The sequence below is a fragment of the Macadamia integrifolia genome, chromosome 2 (genome assembly GCF_013358625.1).
Source record: "Macadamia integrifolia cultivar HAES 741 chromosome 2, SCU_Mint_v3, whole genome shotgun sequence".
Classification (NCBI taxonomy): domain Eukaryota; kingdom Viridiplantae; phylum Streptophyta; class Magnoliopsida; order Proteales; family Proteaceae; genus Macadamia; species Macadamia integrifolia.
The window spans coordinates 36,433,852-36,459,901 of record NC_056558.1 but is presented as its reverse complement, the minus strand read 5'-3'; the positions used below and the strand labels follow the sequence as shown (position 1 = coordinate 36,459,901).

Sequence of the window (26,050 nt, the reverse complement as noted above, 5' to 3'; positions counted from 1 at the left end):
TTCCAAAAGAATATTGAAGCCTTGTTATTTCATTTGCATTGGTTTCAGCCCTGAGAATTGGGTGGTAATGTCTGAGATTCACAGAAGATGCACCCCGCAAAAAAAAATATTATATATCCTTCTATCACTTAGTTGCAAATCAAGAAACAACACAAACTCTAATAAAAATTGCAAGGGAAACATTCTGTATCCTTTTACCACATTCAATTTATTGCTGAAATTACTCATAAGATATACCTTCTCTTGCCCATCTTTTGACCACACAGGAATATGTGGTAGAAACAAATAATCGCCCTCCAAAAAATCTCAGCATCTTAGATGCAAGAGCAGCGTCTATTCCTTGCTTTCCTGGTTGGCAGAAACATCCTTGAGCTTTTCCTCCAGTTCCCCAGTCTACACATGGCATAAATTGGAGTCAACACACAACCTCTGAAGGAGCTAACGGGCTATCATAACTAGTATTCACCTGGTGCATATTGAGAATAATATCAGATCCTCCAACGAATTCTCCTTTGATGAATATCTGAGGGAATGTAGGCCAGTTGCTGCACAAAGGATCCACAAATTGCAAGTTTAACGGAACATATGGTTCTGAGTGCAAATAAAAATTTGATCGAGCTATGACACAGATGTTTGGTTGCATTTTGAGATTGTGTTTGGTGTAATAGTGAAGTACTGCTAACAATCGGCAAAAAAGAGCAGGCCTCCAAAACTAAGCTCTTTTTTTTTTTTTTTTTGGGGGGGGGGGGGGAGAGCACCTGTATGACAGAACTATAAAAAGTATTCAGTCCTTGAGGGACTCTATACACGACAAAAATCCATCCCCCTTCTAGTATATTCACACTTCAAAACATACCTAACCCGCCCACCCCTCCGCTTTTCTTCCTACTCATCAGTCAAAATTTCAGACCCACAGGAGAGCAAACATTAACAGCTTGAGCAAAACTCAGGACTCTCCAACCCAAGATCCACCACTATTTCACGACCAACCCCAGGATCTATAATTTACATCATTGACAGCTTGAGCAAAACTCAGAACTCTCCAATCGGTGAACCATCTTAAGATTGATATTCTCTAAAAATGAAAAACTAAATTCAGGCCAAGCAACTGCAAATGGCCAAAAAGACAATCTGTTGGTTAAAAGATTAGAAACATTTAATGGAATGTAGGTACTTCATACTTGTGCTGGACAATGATAGAAATCACCAACAAATATACTATTGATTCCAATATAAGTTTCAGTAACAAAGCAAACATATACAAACAATGTCAGTCAATCTGTTTCAGTGCTGAGCAAACCATAAATGCTTAGAACATACTCATTAGCACAGATAACTTAGCATCGGGAGTGTCCTTGAAACATAGTGACTGACTGGTTTCAGGTAGACATAAGTTAAACGTCTAACCAGCTTCTCTAAGAAAATTCATGTTGAAGAATAAGCTCACAGCCATTTTGTATCACAGATTCATCAAGATTTTTGGAGATATTATGTTACTTGATAACAACACTAGAAGTTAAGACTATAACTAGTTTTCATAGAGTAGGTGGTCTTGAAAGACCAAAGCCGGAACATGAGATTGCTCTAAATGGTCAAAATAAAGTAATGTTCATGGCTTTATGCAGAAACATAAGAACAAAGTTATGCTCATGGCCTTATGCAGAAAAATGAACCAACTTACCTGAAGGCTTTAACAGCAGTCTTCAGTTCAGGGTCTTCCAGAATATTTCTAGCACCGAAAGGAACATCTGCAGGCAACATCCGTTGCAAGTAAATTTCCTTCAATAATTAGTCTTACTCAAAATAGACTCCAAATATAACTGGAATATGATGACCAAACCACATATAGTTAAAAGTTGTGTGTAAAGAATTAGAAGACTACTGATGTATCAGGTAGAAGCCAATAAATGTTAGGGTAGGATAATTGCATTGAATACAAATTTGACAGAATTATCCACATTATAACTTCTGCTATCATGTCCTAGTAGGACATTTACAACTTAATGATATTTAGTCTTATAATAGAACTGTAAATATCAACTCTCTCATGATAAGTTAGACCCATCTTTACTAAGGCAAAAACCTCTCTCCAGTGATAAGTAAGACCTAACTTCACTTGCATAAACCCATCGTAGGGAACAGTTGCCCTCGGAATGCCTATCATGTAGGTACTTTCAAGGACTAATCTAGTTGCATCATGTGTTAAGTATAGTAGGATGAAAGCAAGAATTGCCTTTGCCTGAGGATAATTAACATCTGTAGTCTTAGTAACAGGAGGAATGGCACAAATAAATGACTATGCTACAGTCATTGGACTGATGAGGAAAAAGGCTGGCTGGCCTTGGTGGTCATCCATCTGATTCTCTTTGCTACTCACCTTGCTTCCTGAGACAGTATCACTTTTCAATGGAAGTTGAGGATGGCAAATGACATAGCTGACATTCTTGCAAGGCAAGTGAGGCAGATCAATCTGAGGATCTGCTGGTTGATACAGATAAATCACATAGGTGGACTAATTTTAGTAAAAATAAACCTTGGGTTGGGCTACATATGTGTTGGGCGGTTGGACCTTTAGCCTAATGGGTTTTCTTTATAATTGGTTAGTTTAATAAGCCTAAGTTATGGGTAGTGGCATGGTAGTCAAGGCATCGCTTGGTGTCGCTGATGCCTTGGCATCCAGTCGCCTAGTTGGTGTCGCATTACATCCAGGCCCCCTCCAATGCCTTGGATCGCCCTAGACGCCGTGACAAACATGGGTAGGAGGTAGTTTGAGATATTGTATTTTGCCAAGTAAATTATTTCCTTGGTTGTTAAGGGTAGGATAGAGTCTTGTCTGAATAGAACTGCTATTCCAACATTATTAAAATAGTGTTATAATCAAAACGACGTCCATTCCTTGTAGGATACCCTTATTCCTCCAGATCAGAAATTGGATCAAACCAGTCTTTTGATGAGTTATTCTAGACCATTAAAGTGACCAAACAGAATTTCATTCACCATTTGGGTTGGTGATTGTTATTGGATATCTCCTAAATCTGGTCTATTCTCTTTAATGAGATTCTGGTTTTCAACTGAACCTAACCCTTAGGCTTCTAGAAACCCACCAAGTAGTATCAGAGCTATGGCCAGCAGTGATTCAAAGAACCCTGACATTTTAGTATAAAAAATATATGGCTGCATTGGTCCGGAAGGCATCAGTACATGCTGAAATGTATAGGCAACTGGTTAATAGACTTGATGCTCTAGTTCCGCGAGAAGGGGCATATGAGAAAAAATAAAATAAAATAAACTCCCATAGGAGGTTTATTGATCAAATGGATTTCCCTTCTAAATAACAGACTGGGCTCGAATTTGCACCCCAAAAGAAGATCAGACAGCAATAGTAAACGAACCAAAGCCTGAATTTGAGGGTAAAATTGAACAAGTCACAGTAACCTGTAACAATAACAAAGAGGCAATACTTTTAAGACTTTAAAACAGACAACCAACAATCAGACGCTGTTAATATGAGACCATCAGCAAGTCTGATCTGGCCAATTTTCAGGTCAAGTCGACTGTTCATAAGCAAGAATATCTCAGTAAATTTGTAGAACAATCTAATGTCAAATTTCATAGAATGGAAGAATCCTTGTTGAAATAGGAAATTGAAATTCTGACAGGAAACCAAAATTCGACATGCAACAATTATAGGAACTCAAAATTGCAGTATTGAAGAACTGATCTAATGATTAGACAGCAAACTGAGACCATAACAGTATTGAAAGACCAGATTTTGAAGCAGAATTGTAATTGAAACAGGGATTCAGATCAGCAAACAAAACAAGATTAAATGAAAACTAATGCTGAAACAAAACAAGAATTAAGCATAAAATTGAAACCATATTCTAACTGAAATAGAAACTTGAAGGTAATAGAGTTTAGAACTGACCTGAATCTGATGTAAATGATAGAAAGATTAAAAGGGGAGAGATGCGATCAGGAATCCACCTTACCTGTGGGGTTGGAATCCACCAATACCCCTGGATTCCATAGCATTCACACCTGAATCCACAAAAGAAAGTTTGAAATACTGAACCAGAGCTTCATCTTCATTACTGAAGTCACGTACATTCACTAAAACTTCACAAAAAGTAAGAAAGAAACAACCTAAAACAAGACTTTCTACCTAGACTAATAAAATAAATCATGTATTTTTATCTCCTACCATATTTTAGGCCCATTAAAGCTTCCTACTACAAAGAAAACCCATTGGACCAAAGGCCCAACATATATGTAACCAACACATGGCTTATTTCCATCTAAAATAAGGCCACTTCATCCTCAAACAACTTTCTCGCAACTTATCACGCATCGGAGATACACATAAATTAGCTCTAATTCCTTATTTCTGGTTTTACCACTCATCCATCTCAACATTCTCATTTCAGCTATACTAAGTTTGTTTATATGTTATTCCTTCACTGCCAAACATTCAGCTTTATACATCATTTCTGGCCATATAACTGTTCTATAAAATTTTCCTTCGAGTTCTAAAAGAATACATCAACCACACAACTCTCTGAATGCACCACTCCACTTCATTCACCCTATTCTAATTTTGTGCAACATCGTTCTCTATTTCTCCTCCTCATTTATGATTGAACCAAGGTACCTGAAACTTCCACCTTGCTGTATCTGCCATCCTCCCTATCATTAATTCTCATCACCTCCCTTTCAGTCCTATTGTTACTAAAGTTACATACCATCTCTTGAAAAGATCCGGTATCAAAATCTTATCAAGAGCTAATGGTTACTGAATGAAATTTGTTAGGAGAAAAATATGCTGCAAAAGTTTGGTAAATTTATGCCAAATATTTCTAATATTTTTGGTAATTTCCACTAGTATTATGGAAATTTGAGAAATTTTCAGTTCGTCTACTTTGAAATAATTAGAAAAAAAAATTGGGAAATTAGGAAAATGTGAAATTTTTCAATAATTACTATAAGGTACAATAAAATATGCATTATTACAAATGGAACACATAAATATGAATTTCAATAAATAAGCTAAACTGGGAAAAAGTGAAAAAAAAAAAATGGCAAGATAGTAACACTTACTGTATGCTTTCAGTACTCTAACTGCTAGTGAACTAAATCCACATTGAGGCATATCAGGAACTCCTTTCATATAAATCATCACAGGATTTTCCTTGACATCCTATATACCAAAAAGTAACCACAATCCATAAATGAGGAACTACAAGATTAAAAAAGCAATATAGAGTTAACCTTGGTCATTTGAGATATATGATAAAGAACCTGCTCTAGCAGATTGCAAACATGTACCTGCTTGACAATGGCATCATTAGAGATGTCAGATCCGACAAGCTTGCTGGTGGGTCTAAAGTCGTCATGAGTATCAGGATCATCAGTCAAATTAGTAGAATAGGTCCTGACATGATGGTAGAAAGATCCTGCCACCTATTTTTACAGATTACAATCAGTCCAAGGACAAAAATTCACCTCCACAGGTAGAACATTAAGCATTATCTAAGAAATTGAAACAAGTAGAAAGTGTGAATATTATTTAAAACTAACACCTCTAGCTCCGTCTGATTGTCCAGGAGAGTACTAGTACAAGCTCTCAACTTATTCAGACCTTATTAGATTTAACAAACATTAAATATTGAATGTAAAGTTCAGTCAGATTATGCTCAACTGCTTATGTATATGTTCTCAATCAGATTATTCTTGAATTTAATAAACATTAAATACTGAATGTATTGTCCAATCATAATAGTCTCAACTGCTTATGTATAAGTTCAAGTTCAATCAGATTATTCTTGACTGCTTCTCCTGTTCTTTGAAAAGCTACTTTCTTAATACATAAGACACACTCCAGGACACTACGTTTCCGCCCATTCCTGAATTATGAGATTCCTTCCTACATCCCCTCATTCTCATTTCCCAGACTAGCTGGTCCAAGAGAAGGTGGCCACACCAACTAAACAAATCTGATACTTTTCGGAGTACAATATAATTAAGAGTTACACACCAATCCTTGATATATATAAACTGATATATGCATCCATCAATGCTTAAAATAATCTGACTACTCCAATGCTCTTTTTTCTTTAAATATAAGCCATTGATTTGGGAGCATCTTCATTTTCCAAATCCGAATCGAACTTGATTTGTTCATGGAAGCATCTTATAACTTGGTAAGGAATGAATAGAACTGCATTTAATTAATGGGAATTTATTTGCAATTTTCTGTCTATTGTTAAAGAGGTCTGGTTTCATGTAGGTTAGTAGTAGGATTAGTTTAGGTGTAGTTTGGATAAAATAAGATGAGTCAAAGTAGCCCATTAGCGGTGGATAACATAACCAGACATTTTTAGGGTCTTATCTTTCTATATTTCTATTTCCTTATAACTGTTTTATCATGTCTATAAATATGGGGCATAGAAAACAAACATGTTAGCTTTTAGTATAATTTGATTGTGAGATAGAGAGGTTTCACTTCAGCATATGGTTGATGTAATCACTATCTAATTACCCAAAGCTGGGAACCAACAGCCTACAAAGATCTAGAATACCAGTTCTTTCAATAACCCCCCAAAAGAGCAATATCAGCAACCTGGCCAAGGGATGATTAGATCTGGCTGCAACTCTGATCACAAAGCCTTTTAGATGTATGGAATGGGTTGCTAAAATTAAAAGTGAATCCAACGGCTAGATTGGGAGAAATTAAGAGGTTATAAAAATAGAAAGTGACTAATAGAAACTTAGGATTAGAAACAATGGAAAACAGTAACTAAAGTGAAGAAATAGCAAGTTTAAACAAAATAGAAAGGATAATGAAAATAGCAACTAAGGAACAAAGTAAGATTGAGTATAGGAATAGAAACTAGAAGAAAATTAGAAGGAAAGAAGGATATGGTAGACCTTTAACCTAACTGTGGAGAATGAATCCCACCAACCCCAACCTTGGCATCCCATTAAGGTTTCCTAACTGCATCACATATTAGAGCAGTTCTGAGTCCCACAGAACCATACTTCTCTCACAGAACTCACACAAGCTCATGGCTAATCTTTTTTTCTCAAATCGTTGGGGTTGGCGTGATCCGCTCCTCTTTATTCATAACTTCAATGAAATAAGCAAAATAATAAACCCCCAAGTAAGCTAGGGAGAATCCCTTGAAACTAAAGTTTTCCACAAAACAGAAACTTTTCTAAAACTTAAAAAAGGAAACTATGACTGGATTTAGCATATCCATCCAACCCTTCTAGAAACACTACTAAAAAAGGAATACAACTTACTAAAATAGAAACTAAAACTAACACAAATCCTGTATAGGCCTCGGATACCTAATAATTGGGATAATAGAATTGGCCCATTAAAGTAGAAAACCCAAAAATAGTCAGCCCATGACCCACATAACACATAGGCACTCAAAATTAAGCCTATTAGTCCATCTTGCCCCAGTTTGACCAACCGATGGTCTGGGTTCGTTGCTAGCTTTCTTGTTCTTCTGAACTGTGCATCACAGTGTTAATTAACCTGTTGTTGACGTTTTTTCTTGCTGCTAAGATTGGGTCACTAAAACAATTTTGGACCTAGGAAGATAAGCCATCATTTATATTTAAAGAACAATGGTGATATTCAAAGTGGCACCAGTAATCATGGAATAATGCTACAACCCATGCAATATTTGCAACCAAACTCCACGAGAGAAATATAGTGATTATCAAAAACAGGCCCAGATTTATAGCAGGGAGTTAGAATACTAGCACAGATTGACAGAAAAAAAAATTAATATGGGACCAAAAACCATCCAGTGGGTCCTGGAAATAAAAATCTCTCTCAAATAAATACATTCATGCAGAAATAGAAAGAATACAACTAACCAGCGATAGAAAGCTTGAGGTGTGAGTTTCCAGGAGCAATTAGTCTACACCAGAGATCAACATTGCCATGTATCTTTGCAATAGTAACGAATGAACTAACCAGTAAATTATGAAAAGAAGGAAGCACAGAGTGTTTGTTGTTTTCCAATGAAAGACCCTCCCCGCCCCACCAAAAAAAAAAAGTTCCAATATGAGACTCTAGGGGGTTCAGTGTTGGCATATATGCTGTCTGCCAAAGAGCCAAGGAAGGGAAGCTGTAATCTTCAGGTGGTCCCCTTAAGTCCTTAGCTCTAAAACCACAAAGTTGAATCTGTTCCAATCTCCATAGACTGCAGTCAATCTGCATATATTCTTAAGCAGACCATACGTCAAGCAACATTCCAGAAATATCTCCTATAATCACTGAATATCAGTGATTTTATTCCTTCATGGAAACCTTGCATTACCCTACAAAAGTATGTATTTATTCTCCATATCAAGCCCATAATGCATCTGCTCATATCCTCCACAATTGTTTTCTAGGTGCCAATTAAAAGTTCTGACTTACATATCCTCTCTCCATTTGAAGTTCCTTCAATTGATACCTCCACATTTTCTTAGGATTGTGTCATTACATTCTTTAATCCATTTCTGTTGAATGGAATAATGATCTTTGTCTAATGGTCACAGGCCACCTCTATTTATAATATGAAGGAGAATAGTCTAGAATGAATACAAGACTAAAATAATTCTAAAAGACAATTCTACCCTTCTACCCAGGTACAACACTCCCCATCAAGCTGGTGCATAGATATCACATATGCCCAACTTGCAGATAATAGGATGAAACATCTTACTACTAAGACCCTTAGTAAACACATCAGCCAATTGTTCCCTCCTGGAAACAAAAGGCACAATAATAAGACCCGTATCCAGATTCTCTCTAATGAAGTGACGACCAATCTGTACATGTATAATTCGATCATGCTAGACTAGGTTATGAGCAATATTGATGGTAGATTTGCTGTCACAAAATAATTTCATAGGAAGAGTGATGGGGACATCTACGCATACCAGCGGCGTACGCGCAAGGACCAGCCACATGTGCACTCTATTTGGCTGGAGGAAAGCTAGAAGAAAGAAGAAAGAAGAAGGAAAGAGAGGGAGTCGAACCAGCCTTCCCAGCGCTGGGTTCAACCTCCCCCCTTTCCCTCCCAATCGGATCCTTGTGGCCCCCACCAGATTTTGTTTTATTTTAGTGATTTACTTTAATGCATCTTATTATTTAACTGTTTTGAATAATTAGGAAACCAGGTATTTCTTTCTATTGGTCTATTAGGTAACTTCTTATTTCAAAGATTGTGTTCCTTAATACTCTTTTTATTTTTGGTAACTTTTTTTCTTTACATGTGTAAGGCCATTGGCCATCATTTTTAGTTAATCAATGAAATTATTGAAAGCAAAAGCCAACGTCCCTCTCTCTCATGACCTTCTCTCTCTCGTCTCTCATTCTCGGTCTCTCTCTCTTTCTCACCTCCCCTCCCTCTCACGACTCTCTCTCCCATTCTCTTTCTCTCTTTCGCTGCCTCTGTCTCCCTCAACTGCTGTTGCACTATTGCAGCCATTGCTCGCAATGACTGAAGACCATCTCCATCGAATAGACCCCACCTGAGTTGCTGCTGAACTCCTCATCAACAAACTAGGCTACTGCTGAGCACTACATCTTCAAGATGGAATTTTCTCCTTCATCAAATAAGGTGGACTGTACCTCTGTTTTGGAGGACTTCGACTTCTCCTTTTCTCCTCAAGATCAGGACAGCAAGGAGGTAAGTAAACCCCCCCTATACCACCTCCATTGACTGCTTACTACCCCCCCCCCATTATCCCCATTGAAATCTGAATTAACCTCTGTTTCTAGCCATTATTATTTTCTACTGTCCTTTAAGAAATACCCTGCTGAATTTAAAAATCTGCTACTGTCATTCATATACCTCTGTCATACTGGGTTTACATGCTGCTTCTGTTTACATATTTAATTTTCCGTGATTAAGAATTCTGTTGATTTCTTTATTAGTTGAATGATTTGAGGAAGAGCATGATACTTACTCTTTGAATTCCTGAACTGATTTGTGCCTAACTACATTATGTTGCCATGTTCCCTTCCCCATGTTTCCCGCTTGTGGTTTATGTGGTTTTATTGTTTTTCCGCCTAAATTACTATTGACTGTTGTTGCATTGTTTACTGTTTCAAATACATATGCACGCTGGTCTTTGTTTGTGCTGCCCCACCAATCCCAATCCCAATCCCAACCTAGGTCCTAGTGAGTCAATATTGTCCACTTGGACAGCACTTGTAGGAAGTCTCATTGTCTAGGCCCCCTCCTACATCAAAGAGTAACAGGAACAGTTAAATTTGTGAGAAGACCCTAAAGCCATAGAAGCTCACAAATGCCATGGGCCATAGCACGGAACTTTGCTTCAGCACTAGATCGAACAACAAATGTTTGCTTCTTGCTTCTCCAAGAACAAGGTTACCGACAACAAAGGTGCCATAACCAATGGTAGACTTGCAGTCATTAGTTGAACTTGCCCAATCTACATCCGACTCAAAGGTGATCATAAGGAGAAAATAAGATGCCACATCCTAGGGAAGATTTTAAGTAATGGAGAATGTGCACCATACTTCCATGTGTGGTGAGTAATACATGCACTAGCTAACCAAGCCGACGACATATACTATATCAGGGCATGTATGAGAAAGATAAATCAATCACCTGACTAATCTTTGATATCTCCCCTTATCCACAGGATCACCTTCATTGCTAACCAGGTGACCATTAGCATCAATAGGAGTATCTACCGGCTTGCACCCCAACACACCTGTCTCAGAATGAAGGTCAAGCACATACTTTCGCTAAGACAAGTAGATTCCACGAGAAGACCTGGCAACTTCAATGCCAAGAAAATAACAAATATGTTCAAGATCTTTAATCTCGAATTCTTCACCTAGGTATTTCTTGAGGCGAGAAATTTTTGCAAGGTCATCTCTTGTGACAACAGTATAATCTACATAGACGATCAAAATAGCAATCTTTCAACCAGATCTCTTGATGAACAAAGTGCAGTCAAGATTGCTTTGAAATTAGCCTGCAGCAACCATAGCCCTGTGAAAACACTCGAACCAAGCACGAGGGATTGCTTCAGCCCATATAATGCACGCTTCAGCTTGCACAACTTCCCCTAGGTTTTAGTGCAAGTGAACCCAAGAGGAATTTCCATATACACTTCCTCCTCAAGTTCCTCATGAAGGAATGCATTTTTCACATCCAGCTATTGAAGGTCCCAGCATAAGTTAATAGCACAGATAACACGGATAGTGTTCATCTTAACCACTGGAGCAAACGTCTCTTGGTACTCAATCCCATAAGTCTGAGTGAAACCCTTGGCAACAAGTTTAGCATTGTAATGATCCGTTGTACCATCACCCTTCTGCTTAACAATGAAGACCCGCCTACAACCAATTGTCTTCTTTTGTGAGGAAAGACACACTAGATCCCATGTGTCATTTTTCCTTAAAGCCTACATCCCCTCAATCATTGTTGCCTGCCATTGTGAGTCGGCACTCGCTTCCTACCAACTGCCAAGTATGGGGAATAGAAACAGAGGACAGAGAGGACACAAAACTATAGTAGGTTGGAGAAAGTGAGTCATAAGAAATATTTTTAGCAATAAGATGTAAAGTGCAGGACCTGGTGCCTTGGCAAACAGCAATAGGCAACTCAAGAGTAGGGTCAACATCAAGAACTCAAACATCATCAAGAAGGGAAAGAGAATTACCTTGGTCCGAGTGGATCGGATCAAGTTCGAGAGGTGATGATTGATGTGGTAGAGTATGCAGTAGGTGCAGTGGTCTCACTATCTGCAACCATAAACACGCATCCCTGGACAAGGCTGAGTTGGAGTAGGTTCAGTCTCCCCCTGAATAGGAACATCGACAAGGATAAAAGATGATAGTGTAACAAGTACAAGAGGTGGCACATCTTCCACTGTGGAAGAAGGCTCCCTCTAAAGAGGTGACAAATATAATAAGCCGTAGATTCATGAAAGGCAACATCCATTGTCACAAACCAACGTCTAAAGGGAGGGTGATAGGTCTCTAGGGTTTGGATCTCCCCTCTAATACCATGTTGAATGGAATAATGACTCAAGTCTAATAGACATAGGCCAGCTCTCCTTATAATGAACAGTCTAGAATGAATACAAGACTGAAATACTCTTAAAAGAATTCTACCCTTGTACCCATTTACAACAACTTCTATTAACTAACAGTGACGATCTCCTCCCGGAATGCGATCAGAACTAAAAAACATGATCCCATCACCAGAATACTCTAAATGTTCCTAAGGATTAAAATCAATCATATCATAAGAATTATATGCACAAAGTTTTGCTCATCAGCTACTTCCATGAGATTGCTATCCATTTGGATTCAGAGGTAGTCCTTTTTGTCATCATATAAGCAAGCCTTTTACTCTATGATTGGAACCCCAGACTAGAAGTTTGCAAAGAGGTTTTAGCATTTTGATATTTTTCATATTACTCTATTCTTGTGATAAGTTGATGATGCAGACACAACTGCACTTACCTGGTTGGATCAACATGACCAGTTTTGGAAGCCAAGACCCAAGAAGAATTGATCCAGACCAGGGTTTTGCCCCAAGGGTTGGAAATAAAAATTAGTAATTTACTATAATTTACTAGTCTTTTATTTCATGCCTTTTATTCTCTAGACTAGAACATAGGGGTAATGATTTCTTTCAATTTGCATTAGTTTACTTTTACAGTTGTTTCCTAGTTAGACTAGTTTCTATTTCAATTTTACGTCTCTATTCTCCCTATATATAGGCTGTAATCGATGGACAAGTTAGAGTGATTTGATTTTCTGAATGAGAATTGGTTGGATTTGTGCTCTATGTGAGTGTGTGATTCCCTTCCATCCCCCCTGCTACTCTAATCTTCCCCTTCTTCTCTAGAGGCCCTCCATCAGTTGAAACTCTTGTTCATGTGGTAAGCTTTATTTTCTTTCTCAAAACAATTTTTCCTGAACTTTTGGAGCTACAGAAAGCAAGAGAAAGGAGGCTTTATAGATTTTGTGTCCGGATTCTATAAACTGATTTCTGGTAGATTGTGTCAACAACGTCATAATCAGCATTCTTTAAACAAATCTTATAGACTTGGGAAGCAAAATTTACAAGCACTGAAAAGCACCTATCTTACCGCTGTCCTCAAGGCATGGGCAGCTGGAAGGCCTGCAACACCCTTCAAGAGTAAACTAGATAGTGATCTAGCCATTATATTATATAGGAGATTCAAATGCTTCAGCCCTTGTATTTACAATAGGCACAAACCAATATGTAAATAAAAGTATGAAACGTACCTAACTGAAAGAACAAAAAAGCTATTAGTTTGACAGGTACAATCCACAAGGGGTTTACAAAAGTTCTCAGTTCAAGGGAAATAAAACGAATAACAGAGTGTATGAAGCAGATGTGAAACTAAAGTTACTAAACCATCATGTATATCATTCAACTCTGCAAGGAAGTCCATAATATCATAAATTGAGACAAAATTTGAGATCCAAAACAGCATCCTAGATGATTGTGATAAGAGATAAGTATCTCCTTGAAAAGAAACAGAATCATAGTGTGGATACCTGAAGACTAATCAATATATCTTAGAAAAAAAATGCAATGCACGTCTATAAATCTCTGAAATCTCATGTATCCTTGCACTTTCACCAAATCAGCACCATCAATATAGTCTCAACTCAGCCTTCAACAATAACTACTCAGCCTTATCCCAACTGAATGGAGTTAGCTACATGGATCTGAACAAAGACAGCAAAGAAAAGTAGACGTGGAAGGGAAAGAACACAACACGACAAAACGGTAAAGACTCACCTAAATGAGGTTGGCTATATGGATTCTTGTCCTCCAATCAAATCTATTCAAGGTCATACTTGGACAAGACCTAAACTATACATGTCTGTCCTCACTACTTCTCCTATAATCATTTTAGGCCTTCCCCTAACTCTTTTAGATCCTTCAATCTGAATCAGATCACTCCTCTTTACTGGCGCATCCCCAGGCCCTCGTTGAACATGGTCATACTCTCTATTAGTTAATTCGTGTTTTATACGCGTATAATATAGTTGTACCGTATTTTTTCGTATAAAACGCAACCTCCCGAACTCCATCTAAAAATCCGGTTAAAAACGTGGTTGTCTGCAGAATCCGTATAAAACATGTGTTTATTAAGATGAAAAAGGCGGATTGTTGAACCCTAACCCTCACTTTTCCCACAATTCTTCTTTGCCAAGAACCCTTTCGTCCCTTGGTCCCTAAATCCATGACTCCCGAAACCCATCCTTATCTCCTAGTGGTGCCAGGGCCAGAGCAGTTGCAGGTGGCAGCGGCAGCACCTAAAGTCAAGCAGTGAGCACCGTGGAAAGAACCCTTCAAAGAAATATCCATAAAAAGATCAAAAGAACCCTTTGAAGAAACCAGACCTTCCTCAGTTACTTGTGCAGTTCTAAGGGAAAGAAGAGTAGGGAGAGAAGGGAAAAAGTGAAAAAAGAGTTGCAGATGTTGTCTTTACCATTTCTGCTTTCAATTCATTGACTAATTGGGGAAAGATTGATTTTCTCTATGGCCAACAACACTCCCAGAGCCCAATGCACTTAAACACCTGATTGTTAGTTTATGGCCAACAACACTCCTTAAAAAAGTTGTAAGGTCCCTCTCAACCTGTAAAGAGATTTGGAAGGTCCCTCTCTACCTGTGATAGAGATTTTGTAAAGGATTCTCTTATCTTGTAAAAAGAGTTTGTAAAGATTTTACTCTCTACCTATTGTACTAAAAGGAAAAAGCAAGTGGAATACCTTACAAGTCGAACTTATAGGGAGTGGACTAGACTCAGGTTGAGTTGAACCACTATAAATCTTTGTGTCATGTGTGATTGTTATTATTCTTTAAATTCTGCAATTTTTATTTACAATCACATACGTGAGGTTTTAACCGAAGAATTTTTAAATCCACTAGTATAACCTATTCACCCCTCATCTCTAGGTTATTTCAATATTCATTTCATAAATATTTTTTAAGCTCCAATCTATCTGTATATTTTGAGGTTTATAGCCAATCTTTTTTTTAGTCAATATTTAATATGTTTTTCCTTGAATATTTTGACTTATGGTTAATTAGTTGTTCTTATATGGTGTTGTTTTCATCTTCTCTCCTTCTATAGATGGAATGCGATGACCTAGTTCCCAACATTTCATGTGCAATTTAGGTACGGGGTAGTGACTATAAAATTTTTTTGTTTCCTTTTATCCATTAGCTAATAGGTATTGCTTTTGAGCTCCTCGTGTCAGGGCTCGAGTCTAGTGTTGTTGATGGGACCCTCCACAAATGCTTTGCAGAACTGTTCAAGGCAATTTGAATGGCGGTAGCTTGTACAAAAATATGGGCATGAAAGGAACATAATAGAAGTACCACACTGTGAGGATGTTCCATACAGACAAGACATGTACTTCCTCCCATTCTTTTACATCCTCCACAGAGTCCAAATATTTTTTCGACGGTAAATGCCTTGCTTCTTCTCATTCTATTGCATCCTCCAGAGGTTTTAAATGGTCCAAAATGTGGAGCATTTAGGCAATGAAAAAGTTTGATTTTGTACAATGTCTGTGAAACGCTGTTTCTGTTCTTTTCCTGTTCTAAGGACACTTCTGGAACAGCACCAGACTGTTCTCACATCATGGAATCGAAAATGAATACTTCTGTGAAAAGGACATCCTCCTCGAATAGAAGGGTGTACAACAATCTTCTAAGTATCTCCTTCTCTCTTACTCTACAGGCACCAAAACTTTAAACAACATTCAACCATCTTCCAGCAATCTCCCCTAACATATACATCTTAAAACAAACATCTTAGCTCAAAATCAAAATCAAAATCATCAATACCGAAACATTACTCTATTTTCACTGTAATCATTCGCTCTCCGGCTCCACAAGAAAACCCTAAACAATATAGGAACTAAAAAAAAAAATCCAGGAAACGATATATAAGCCTGTTCGAGACCAATAACGAGCTAGAATCTGCAGAAATTCTCCAGAACCGACTGTACTCGAGGCAAAAACTTACTTTAAAAGGATTACTGTGTAGAGATTTACCCGAGTTCTCCAGAGTTCAAAGTTGGAATGAAGGAGTAGATCTGTGCCAAAATTATCACTTCGTAGGATCCGTTTGAGAAACCTTCGATTTGGTCTGCAGAGAAAGAAAAGTGCATTTTAGAGCTTCATTTCACTACGTGAGATGCATAAGACTCACAGGGGTGTCAATCGGTCGGTTTGGATCGATTTTGGTTTGATTTCATCGGTTTCAGTGAGAATACGTTTCTATCTTTTATGGTTTTACTATCGGTTTAATTTCGATTTACCATATAAATATATTAAAAAAAAAATTTTTAATGAATTTCAGGTTGCCATCCGCTTCTAATTGGGTTATATTGATATAGATCCAATTTTTTAAAGTTTAGTTTGGTGTCTTATCGGTTTCAATGTGGTCCAATTTGGTTCTAGTTTTACGAAACCCCTCATTGAAACATGATCTAACAAGCTCATATCATTTTCACCTCAGTTTTGTTGATTCAAACTTAGGTTTCGACACCCCTATATAAGAGTGAAGAATAAAACACTGTGAATACAGAGATACAATGTGCATATATAGGTGATCAGGTAAAATATGTACGCTGACATAATCATTTGGGCTCTCTCATGTGCCATTTCAAATATTCAAGTTGGGGTTCCAATTTCATTAGGTGAATAAGTCGGTTCATTACAATTTAATCTTGTCATCGTCACGGATGAGCTTGTAGTTCAATGGCAGCCTTGGGCTCTAATGTAAATCTAGAGAAGATCGTCAGTTCAACCCTCCTACTCCCCATTATGTTTCATGAAGAAGTTTCCCCAGACCGCATGGTGAGGTTCACCGCATAATCTTAAGGTCAGAAATCCTACAACCCCCTGTGTAGTGTCCCTAATGCCACGCGGAGATCAAATTCTTGTTCACCGTGGCCTTAGGGAAACATGGTCCTAAATTTTATGTTTGAAATAATTTCTTATTCTCATGTTTCCAATTTTTTACCCATTGTGCACAATATTTCATCTCCCTCACTCCCTCACCCCCTCGTCTCATCTTTATTCTTTTACCACGATAGATGTAAATTACTCATTTATATTGCATTTGCGTTTTTCTAACACTTCGTTGTTTGTTACAAACTCCGAGTTTTAGGTTATTACTTTGTCCCAAGAATAAGCAAAACACGAACACGGAGCCATTTTTGTTTTAATAAAATAGAAGAAAATTAGATTAAAATAATGCGCCCTCTTATGTGTGAAATCATTCTATCACATCCCATTGTTGCAATCCTCTATGCTGCTTGCTCAGAGAGCCTCCTTTGTTTTTACTATTTACCTAAAGCCCTAGCCAGTGGATGCTGATAACATGATGTGACATATTAAGACAAAAAATAAAAAATATAACTCATTATTATCCTTACAACACAACAAATGATTATCAACATAAAAAATGGGCAAGAGAACGCTACACAGGTGCAAGTACACACCAGTGGGTGTGGCCGAGTGCTTGTACAAGAGCTTCAACGCAGGGTAGCGCAGTCTTTTAACACCTGCTGTGTCTAGACGTAGACACACACTAGCAGGTAGTGCTCTTTCTTTCTAAAAAAATATAGCTAAAAGATATATAAACAAATCACCAATCATCAGATAGACCTTATGGACCCATGGAGAAACAACCAATTGAAGTGAACGTTTCTCAAATTCTATGCTGATCCAAACTCTGAAAACCATTTTTCATGGCGTTCAATGTCTGCAGGAGAAACACTTCTTTGGACCTTGGTTAAAGCTTCTTCAAAGTCACACATGGCAACTGGGTCCTTTGAGATCTCATCCTTCGACATGTTCTTGATCTCATCACGAGTCTTACCAGCTATCTTACGCCTCATGCCATTCATGGAAGCATCACGGCAAACATTTGTGAGATCATCCCCACTGTATCCCTCTGTTCGACGGGCAACTTCATCAATGTCAACATCAGGAGCCACCTGATAGAAGAATGACGAGTTTGTATAAGAACACAGTAAAACAGTTTGTTTTATTGGAAATACTGATCCAGCACGGGAAGTTTAGCAGTAAGGAATGAAAAAGAATACTTCCAGAAATATTGATTAGTCAGATAAGAGTAGTAGTCTTCTGAACTTAGATTGAAGATATTTCCAGCACTCATAGTAATGTAATAGTGGTGGCAGAATGAAGATACCTTATCACAGGGGCAAATGCATCTCCGGATATGGATTCCCAGGTAAAGTAATCTAGGATCATGGATTTTCCTTCCCCCATTCCTAAGAGTGAAATAGATTATTTTTTTTTTTTTTTAATAAATGCCAAGGAGGTATTCTTTAGAAATAAAGAATGACTCTGCTGACTCGGTATATAGGGGAACATAACATGACATGCAATGTCTGTGGGCTGAACCATTATATAAATTCCAAGACAGAAGATATCAAAGAAATATAACACAAATTTGAACAGAAGCATAAACAACTTGTGATACAAATAAGACATACAGAGCAGGAAAGTGGTTAGGAAGAGAAACTTTTACCTCAACAGTTTTAAGGTTAATCCTAATAAGCTCCTTACGACTCTCAGAATTCGGAAGAGGAATGTATATTCGCTTTTCCAGCCTCCTCCTGTGTTAATCATATAAGCATCAGATCACAGAAAACACTAACATATAAAAAAAAAATTTGACTTCAATGATGATACATTGCTTGTTTGGTGCAGCATTGAAAAAAAAAGAATAGAATTAGAAATAAAATTTCACTGCTGATTCGAAGATTTGAATCTTCAGAAGAGTTGAAACGATGCTAAACCTAAGTGCCTCATCTATATCCCATGGAAAGTTGGTAGCTGCCAGGACCATCACAATTTTGCTACTACCATCTTCACCCTTGGAGCTGTTATTAACACCATCTACTTGTACTAGAAGTTCAGACTTCACCCTTCTGGATGATTCATGCTCTCCTGAAGCCCTGAAAAATCAATGCACTTTTCATCATTATTTCCATGAATTTTAACATCAAAGTTAGGAAGCATATCTAACCAAAGATGTTAATTTTAATTCATATTTAGAAGATCGAAATTCAAAGGCAGCCTCGGAGAGAAATTTCACAAGAAATCCTTTTGAAAAGGAAAACAAAAAAGTACCAATATTTACCTCAAAGATCAGGAATCAGTAGGTGCATGCACACATATATCAACTAGAGGCTAATGCATGAGAAAATATATCACCTAGAAACTAATGCAATAGAAAAGAAATCAGAGCTATTGAAATCTCTTGAAAACAGGTGGTTGCAAACAAAAACATATCTCACAACTTCAGTAGAGAGTTCAAATAATAGTAATTAGAAGAAGAATCAAGCCCCGGCTGGTGGATGGGTGGCTCATTCAGCTAAAGCCTGGCTAGGCATGTGTTTTTCTAAACTCTGGATTTGGCTCATGCTGAAATGGTACTGCACATTGATTTCATATGAATTAGAAGGTGTTTGAGGTGAGAACTTATATAGAAATGGAAAAGAGGCTTCATTCACATTCGTGTTCATCTTCTTCCACATGAAATTGTTGCCTGCTTCAGTATTCTTCGCATGTCTCTAGAAAAGCCTAAAGTGAATAGACTCTGAAGGCCATTGATAAACCAGAACCGCAGTAGGTTAGGAAACCAGAATTCAAGAGATTATAATGACAGACAATCCAAGATTCTGATTTAGTCCAAGAGCTGGTTGAGGTCAGAATGTGGAGGAGAATAACTCCTCAGAGTCTGACTGAGATCTGATGGTCAGATCAGGAGTTATAGGCATATCCTATTGGCAATAAAATTCCAATTTTAGAGATTCCAGAACAGTAAACGAAATCAGTTTCTTAAAGAGTCAAACCAGTATTAAATAAATGATCAGAATGGCAATAGAACTCAACAACAGTAACATAACATGAATCTGAACAGAAACTAATTTTCACTAGAACTCAACAACAGTAACATAATATGAATCTGAACAGCATAATTTTCACTTGTCCTTGTAGAGCTGTCAATTTGCACCATATTGTTCCTTCTCAATGTTAAAGAGACTGGCTTCATTTTGTGCGACCAATCTCATTTGAATTCCCCTCATCTCTGCCACCTTTTGATGTTAGCTTATGTTCCAACAGATCAATCTGTTTCTAATTTATCCTCACTAGTTTTATCACTGATCCATCTCATCCATTCTATGTACCTTTTTCTTTTTGTTTCCAATCTGATTTGGAAACCAGGAATAGGTTAAGAACTTAATCCAATTGATAGATCTGGAAAGGATCCTTTGAAAGCGAGGTAAAAATCGAGTTTTGATTACTGATTTTGAAAACAGATCCATGAACAGAAAATTCCAGAATACTAACCCGATCTGATAGAAAAATAATGAAAAGAAGAATAGGGAAGGATATGAATCAAGCTTTTCACTTGATCCTGGACTGGAATCTCCTCAGCCTTACCTCAGCATCTCACCAAGGGCCTACTGCATCTCACAACAGAATTCTGAATCTCATTGAACATAGGGGAAAAATCCATATTCATTCAACTACTAAGTCGTGGGGAGGCTCTTTGGCCTTTACATTATTAGAATTGTCTTAGGAAAGAAAATAAACTGAAACAAAGTAGGAAACACTGTCCAGGCATGAGAGAAAAAAGGTGTCCTAAGCAGGATAGGACTCCATCTTATCTAAATAGAAACCGACTCTTACAACGATAGAATATAAAATGAAACAAATAAAATCCTAATCTAATAACCCAAGACTGGATTTGATTGAACCAGCTAACACCCAAGCTGTATGGCTTGCTTGGCCTCAACCAGAATCTGGTTCAGTTGGACCGAAACTGGTTCTAAGGAGCTGCAGGCTAATTTTTAGCCACTTCAGGCCTGTTTTTTTCCTGGTTCCTGCGCTGGTGCTTCAAGGAGTAACTAATCCAATCTGAATCATTTCCTACGTTTTGTTGGTTGCAGAGGAAGGGTTGGGGGAAGAAAAGGAACAATGTGTGCACCTCAATGGTGTTCCTTTGAACACAGAGTTGCAATCCTGCAATATCATTCTTTGATGGGTGATGATGGTGGCAGGGATGAGTTTGGACTACACAATAGGAGTGTGACTAAATCAGTGGAAATTGTGTACAACACTGGCTGTAAGACTGTTAGATTGGAACGCCCTGATTCTCGTTTCTTATATGCTCATCCATCTGGTTTCTCTGCAACATTGTTTTCCAACATGGCAGGGTTCTACCCTCTGCCGACACCTCCAGCTGAAAAACCTGTCCAGCCTGTACAATCACTCTCTTCTCAACAACCAAGGGCTCAAGAAATTCTCTATTTCAAGTGCACATAAAGAAGGTAGGTATTGATGACTGGAATTCCTGTTTCTAAACTTACAAAGATTAACAACACCATGGCCAATTCTTCACTAAAACATGAAACATCGACCAAGTGACAAAATTAACTAATGCAATCTGAAAGTCCAGATTATGGATCTCAAATGCATGCAGGCTCAATGATCAAATCTGTGATCAGATCTGAAATAAAGGAAGCAACTGTGTTGTTAAGGGAAGAAATCAAGTTGATGGAAGGGAAGGAAAATAGGTTAGATCGATCTTCGTAGGAGGAAGAAGAGAGAAGAAGAGCATAGAAGAGAAGAAAAAAAAAAGTTTGGTATACCAATCCCATATGCACTACTCAATAGCTCCAAAACTCTTCAAAAAAAAAAAAAAAAAAACTCATATTATTTACTAAAATTATCCCTCTAATTTATTGGGGTGTGTATTAAATATATAAAGACCTTCTAAAATTCCTAATTTGACTCACAAAAGGACTCCTTGTTAAGTTTGTCTCCAATTCTTGACCCGTTTTGAAGATTGACCCACTCCGACATTTTTTTATGACGACCCGAATGGGAAGTTTTCTGAGATCTGTGATGGAAGCAGAGTGGTTGGGCCGATAGGCACAAGCTCGGAGCCTAGCACTAATCTTGTATGGGGCTGCGGGGGCGTCGACTGGATTGACCGCGACCCGATGAGTCGACCTGTGACTTGGAGTATATAATGTACCATCGTCTTGTTGAACGATTCATTGTAATTTGGGGGTTTTTCGAGCTAGGGTTTCAAGGCGAGTTTTTTCGCCATTGTTTGGGTGTAATCTCTCTTCTGCATAGTGAAACATCTTCTTCTTCACCCGAGGACGTAGCACACCACATTGGTGTGTGAACCTCATTAAATCTCTATGTTGTGCGGATCTATTGTATGTTTATTTTCGTAATTTTCTTGGTGATTGCTCTAACACTCCTAATCACTATAATACACTCAATAAAGTTTATAAATTCAAAATAACACTCTATCTAACTATTAAGTATCCTAGTCTAACTCAAACACTTGAGTACTAATCCCATGTACTAATTTTATCCCCATTTTATAGGCTTATAAATTAGCCCCATTACAATGAAACCCAAAAAATATATATATAATAAATAAATAAAAATTGATAATAATAGTAATAATAATAATAATAATAATAATAATAAAAAGGCCCAACATATAATATAACTGCCCAAAGGTCAATTTCAACCCAATGGACTACCACCAACACCTTATGGGCCTTCCAAGCTTACGCATAGGCCTCCATATGGGAATGTGATTAATGTCCAATGGAACTACATCATTAACCAGGCAAAGACAAACACATAAATCCTTCACACTTGCAGGCCCAACGTCAAGAATTTGAATAAGAGTGAGGGATAAAGTGGGATCCTTCACAACCACAGGTCCCACGGGATCCATTATGCCCACAAGTCCCATGATGGGATCCATTACACCCAAAGGTCCAACCATTGAAAACTGGAATGATGAGGGATAGCCACAGGATCCTTCATTGTTGCAGGTCCGACCATTCAAAACTATAAATTGCTCACCGGCTCCCCTTATGGTTCTGATAAGAAACACAAATGAACATGATGTTAGAGGTCGAAGATGAACCTTTTCTTTTTTGTCTAATTGGGGGTGCAACCACATGCTTGTAAGGGGTTTTAAGTTCTTAGGCGCATGTATACCAACACCTTCTTCTACCATCTAAGGTTTGCGGCTGCGATTTCCACCTCTCCAATCCAACGGTTTTCATTTTCACTGTCCAGCTATGCCTAGCTTGGTTGCATGCCTAGTCAACCTTTTGCCAATAGCAATACTAATACTAATAATGATAATCTAATAATAATAAAACCTTACCCCCGAGCATTGCAAAGAGAATCAATCTCGTCAATGAAAATTGTACTTGGGGCATAAGCTCTCGCAAGATCAAACAAGCACCGAACCATGCGCTCACTCTCGCCACGCCACTTTGAAGCTAAAGTAGCAGAAGAAACATTGAAAAATGTTGTTCCACATTCTGTAGCAACTGCCTTGGCCAAAAGAGTCTTCCCAGTACCAGGGGGGCCAAACATAAGAACACCTTTCCATGGCCTCCTAATTCCCTGCAAGTTAAAGGTAATATGTATCAGCATGGCCATCATATATAAATAATAAATAAATTTATGCAACTATATATATATATATATATGGGATTGTCTGAATTATATGTGTATTTAGAACAAGTAACCTTCTTTTGATTGCACCAATGCACCATGTCTTATTCCCAAAAGTTCTTTTAGTCAAGAGCATGTGTTTTGAGTTCACATGTGAAATGAAAGGGTTTTATGATTTTATCCCTCACTTAAAGAAGTGTGCTACACTAAAAGCGCAGAAAAATAAGGTTAAGGGATGTCAATAAGAAATATATATATATATATATATATCTCAATGCAAGGTTCACCAAGTCTAACCTATTAACTATCTTTAATTGGTTGTAATATGAAGATTTAAGACCAGCTAGACTCAAATCTTCCTCACCTATAGCACTATTTTGTTGCAGTTTAAAACTTCTGTAACATTGCCACCCTCCTCCAGCCCAGTCAAAGTATAGAAGCTTATCTGGTCCAGGTTACTCAAAATAATGCATCAGAATACACCCTAGATGCTCATTATTAATCACAGTTACTATAGTCGGTTTAAACCACCCAGTGCCTTTGACAATACATTATTAACCAAGCACATAGTGTTTCTCTGACTCACTGGCACTTAAGAAAAACGAATACTTGTCGATATCACTAAATGATCTCATGAGGCTTCCAAAGAACATGTATACCTGGAAATACTCAGGCATCCACAAGGGAAGGACAACAGCTTCTTCCAAAAGTCTTTTGGCTTCACTGAGCCCTGCAACATCATCCCATCTAACTCCAGGGCTCGTCTCCAAGACATCCCTTTCCAGCATTTCGGCCAAGTCTGGATCAGGTCCTTCATATTGTCCCCTTCTTGATTTTCCATCTTCATTGTCGCCATTCTAACAATTGAACATACAAATCAGTAACCAAAAAACAGATGTTCAGGATATAGCATTATCATTTAATACAATCAGAAAGCTAAAAGCAACAGAAAGAAAAGTTAAATATACTGCTTTACAAACGTTAATATGAAGACAATTTATTTCAGTAGTAACACTACTGCAACAATAGCAGAGCTGACATAAGATATTCCAAAAACACTGTCATAAGCACTTAATTGCATCTGTTCGAAAGACATATTCAAAAAAACCCTTCATAGTGATGGAACTTGCCTGTCTGACAACCTTGGCCATTTTATCAGCCAACCAGTGAATAAAAGTAGCAATGCCAAAATAAGTCCAGTTCTACTTACCATATGTTAGTTTTGATAAGTAATGATTATATCAAGATGGTAAATAGACAACGAAAAAGCTATAGTACAAAAAGACAACATTATGCCTAATTTCTTTAGAATCTTTATTGCGGATAACCCTTTAGAGTCCAATTTAATGCCAACATAAGTTCTATATTCTTATTCATTTTGTGCAAGCCTAGATACATGTCACAACTACAACCTAAACCATGTGGACTATGCATACAACCCAATCTTACATTTGGTTGTAACTCTGAATCATGTGGCATCTCAGAATTACATATCCACAATTTCTTTTCTGTTAAGTATCTCCTCATAGCTGATTCCAGAAAACAACACTCCACTGCCTCTCATGAAAGGTTCCTCCCTTCAACAACATCAACAAATTGACCTAGTCCAAGGATTTTGGATTCTGATCCCCCCATTACACCAAGCATATTCATTCCACCACTATGCATTTGATTTGTTCCCTTATATACTCCCATAATGTTGTATCCTTCCCTCCTCACCACTCCTGGCTGACTTGGATCACTCCCCTAGAAAATGGTCGAGTTGCCCTCAATTGAATCATCGAGTGGATAAACTATACAACAACCAAACGGGGGGTGAACTATTTGCAGCTCTAGAACAATTTTTTTTATGAGGGTAGCTTTAAAAAAGTACTTTGTCTAGGCATGGTTCATGATCTATTCATCTACTTTCCCAACACCTGAAATTTTAACATAAGAAGTCCTTACAATTATTACTTTATAACATATTGATCAGGGAGTAAGTACCTATGATAAAACTCCATTAACTTTATAAAGATACTCACATGGTACAAATAACAGAATTCACTTTATTCGGACTTGAATTGACCAAGGGGACAGCTGAGTAATTACATAGATGTGGAATTCAAGATTTAAGGTTATAAAGAACTTCCATGTTGAGATAAGTGGTTGATAATTGATACAACCAAACTCAACTCCATGCCAGTTACCAACATTTTGCACCAAGAGAATTGTTCATCCTCAACTCCTGCTAGCAGAGATAACTTCAAGCCCAACAATAGTATGATTTGCACGTTTTGGGAAACAAATGTTCATCCCCTAAGGCTGTTGGATATTTTGGATGAGGAAGAAAAACTCAATAAGCCTCATCTTTGCAAACAACATAAAATCTAAGCCTGGAGATCTACTCCTGTAAAAAGATCTGAACATCCCAAAACACAGATAAATGAAAATAAACTTCAGGAATAAACTTA

At 37.6% G+C, this 26,050-nt stretch overlaps 2 protein-coding genes across 5 annotated transcripts; both read right to left on the bottom strand.

Annotated features, from left to right (window-relative positions):
- On the bottom strand, positions 1–16,307 carry LOC122072240 (monothiol glutaredoxin-S15, mitochondrial-like). Of its 4 annotated transcripts, none has more exons than XM_042636820.1 (7): positions 16,075–16,307; positions 13,147–13,310; positions 5,326–5,460; positions 5,098–5,197; positions 1,682–1,748; positions 467–545; positions 1–393 (listed from the first exon to the last, which is right to left on the bottom strand). In XM_042636820.1, exons 2-7 carry the CDS (start codon positions 13,219–13,221, stop codon positions 334–336), a joined length of 516 nt encoding a protein of 171 aa, XP_042492754.1. In that variant the 5' UTR covers positions 13,222–13,310; positions 16,075–16,307; the 3' UTR covers positions 1–333. The 4 variants fall into 4 exon arrangements, with proteins under 4 accessions (XP_042492754.1, XP_042492756.1, XP_042492755.1 ...); XM_042636822.1 differs by having other exon boundaries at positions 13,147–13,306; XM_042636821.1 differs by having other exon boundaries at positions 13,147–13,306; positions 16,104–16,307.
- A 1,142-nt stretch (positions 16,308–17,449) lies between these two features.
- LOC122065337 (katanin p60 ATPase-containing subunit A1-like) lies at positions 17,450–24,748 on the bottom strand. The gene is made up of 7 exons (XM_042629140.1): positions 24,728–24,748; positions 24,566–24,631; positions 24,257–24,454; positions 23,302–23,546; positions 18,884–19,042; positions 18,613–18,700; positions 17,450–18,055 (listed from the first exon to the last, which is right to left on the bottom strand). The coding sequence occupies exons 1-7, from the start codon at positions 24,746–24,748 to the stop codon at positions 17,774–17,776; spliced, it is 1,059 nt and encodes a 352-aa protein (XP_042485074.1). The 3' UTR covers positions 17,450–17,773.
- Positions 24,749–26,050: the final 1,302 nt, after the last annotated feature.

Excerpts from the sequence above, each read along its gene's own strand:
- LOC122065337 (XM_042629140.1), bottom strand. The coding sequence starts at position 24,748 with ATGGCCAAGGTTGTCAGACAG. Across the intron at positions 24,455-24,565 it reads ATATTAACGTTTGTAAAGCA|AATGGCGACAATGAAGATGG; the intron begins GTATATTTAACT and ends TTCAATTGTTAG. Across the intron at positions 19,043-23,301 it reads TCTCTTTGCAATGCTCGGGG|GGCTTCAGGAGAGCATGAAT; the intron begins GTAAGGTTTTAT and ends TTGATTTTTCAG.
- LOC122072240 (XM_042636820.1), bottom strand. The coding sequence starts at position 13,221 with ATGGCTAGATCACTATCTAGTTTACTCTTGAAGGGTGTTGCAGGCCTT. Across the intron at positions 1,749-5,097 it reads TAGAGTACTGAAAGCATACA|ATGTTCCTTTCGGTGCTAGA; the intron begins GTAAGTGTTACT and ends TGTTGCCTGCAG. Across the intron at positions 546-1,681 it reads ACTGCTGTTAAAGCCTTCAG|CAACTGGCCTACATTCCCTC; the intron begins GTAAGTTGGTTC and ends TCCTTTGTGCAG.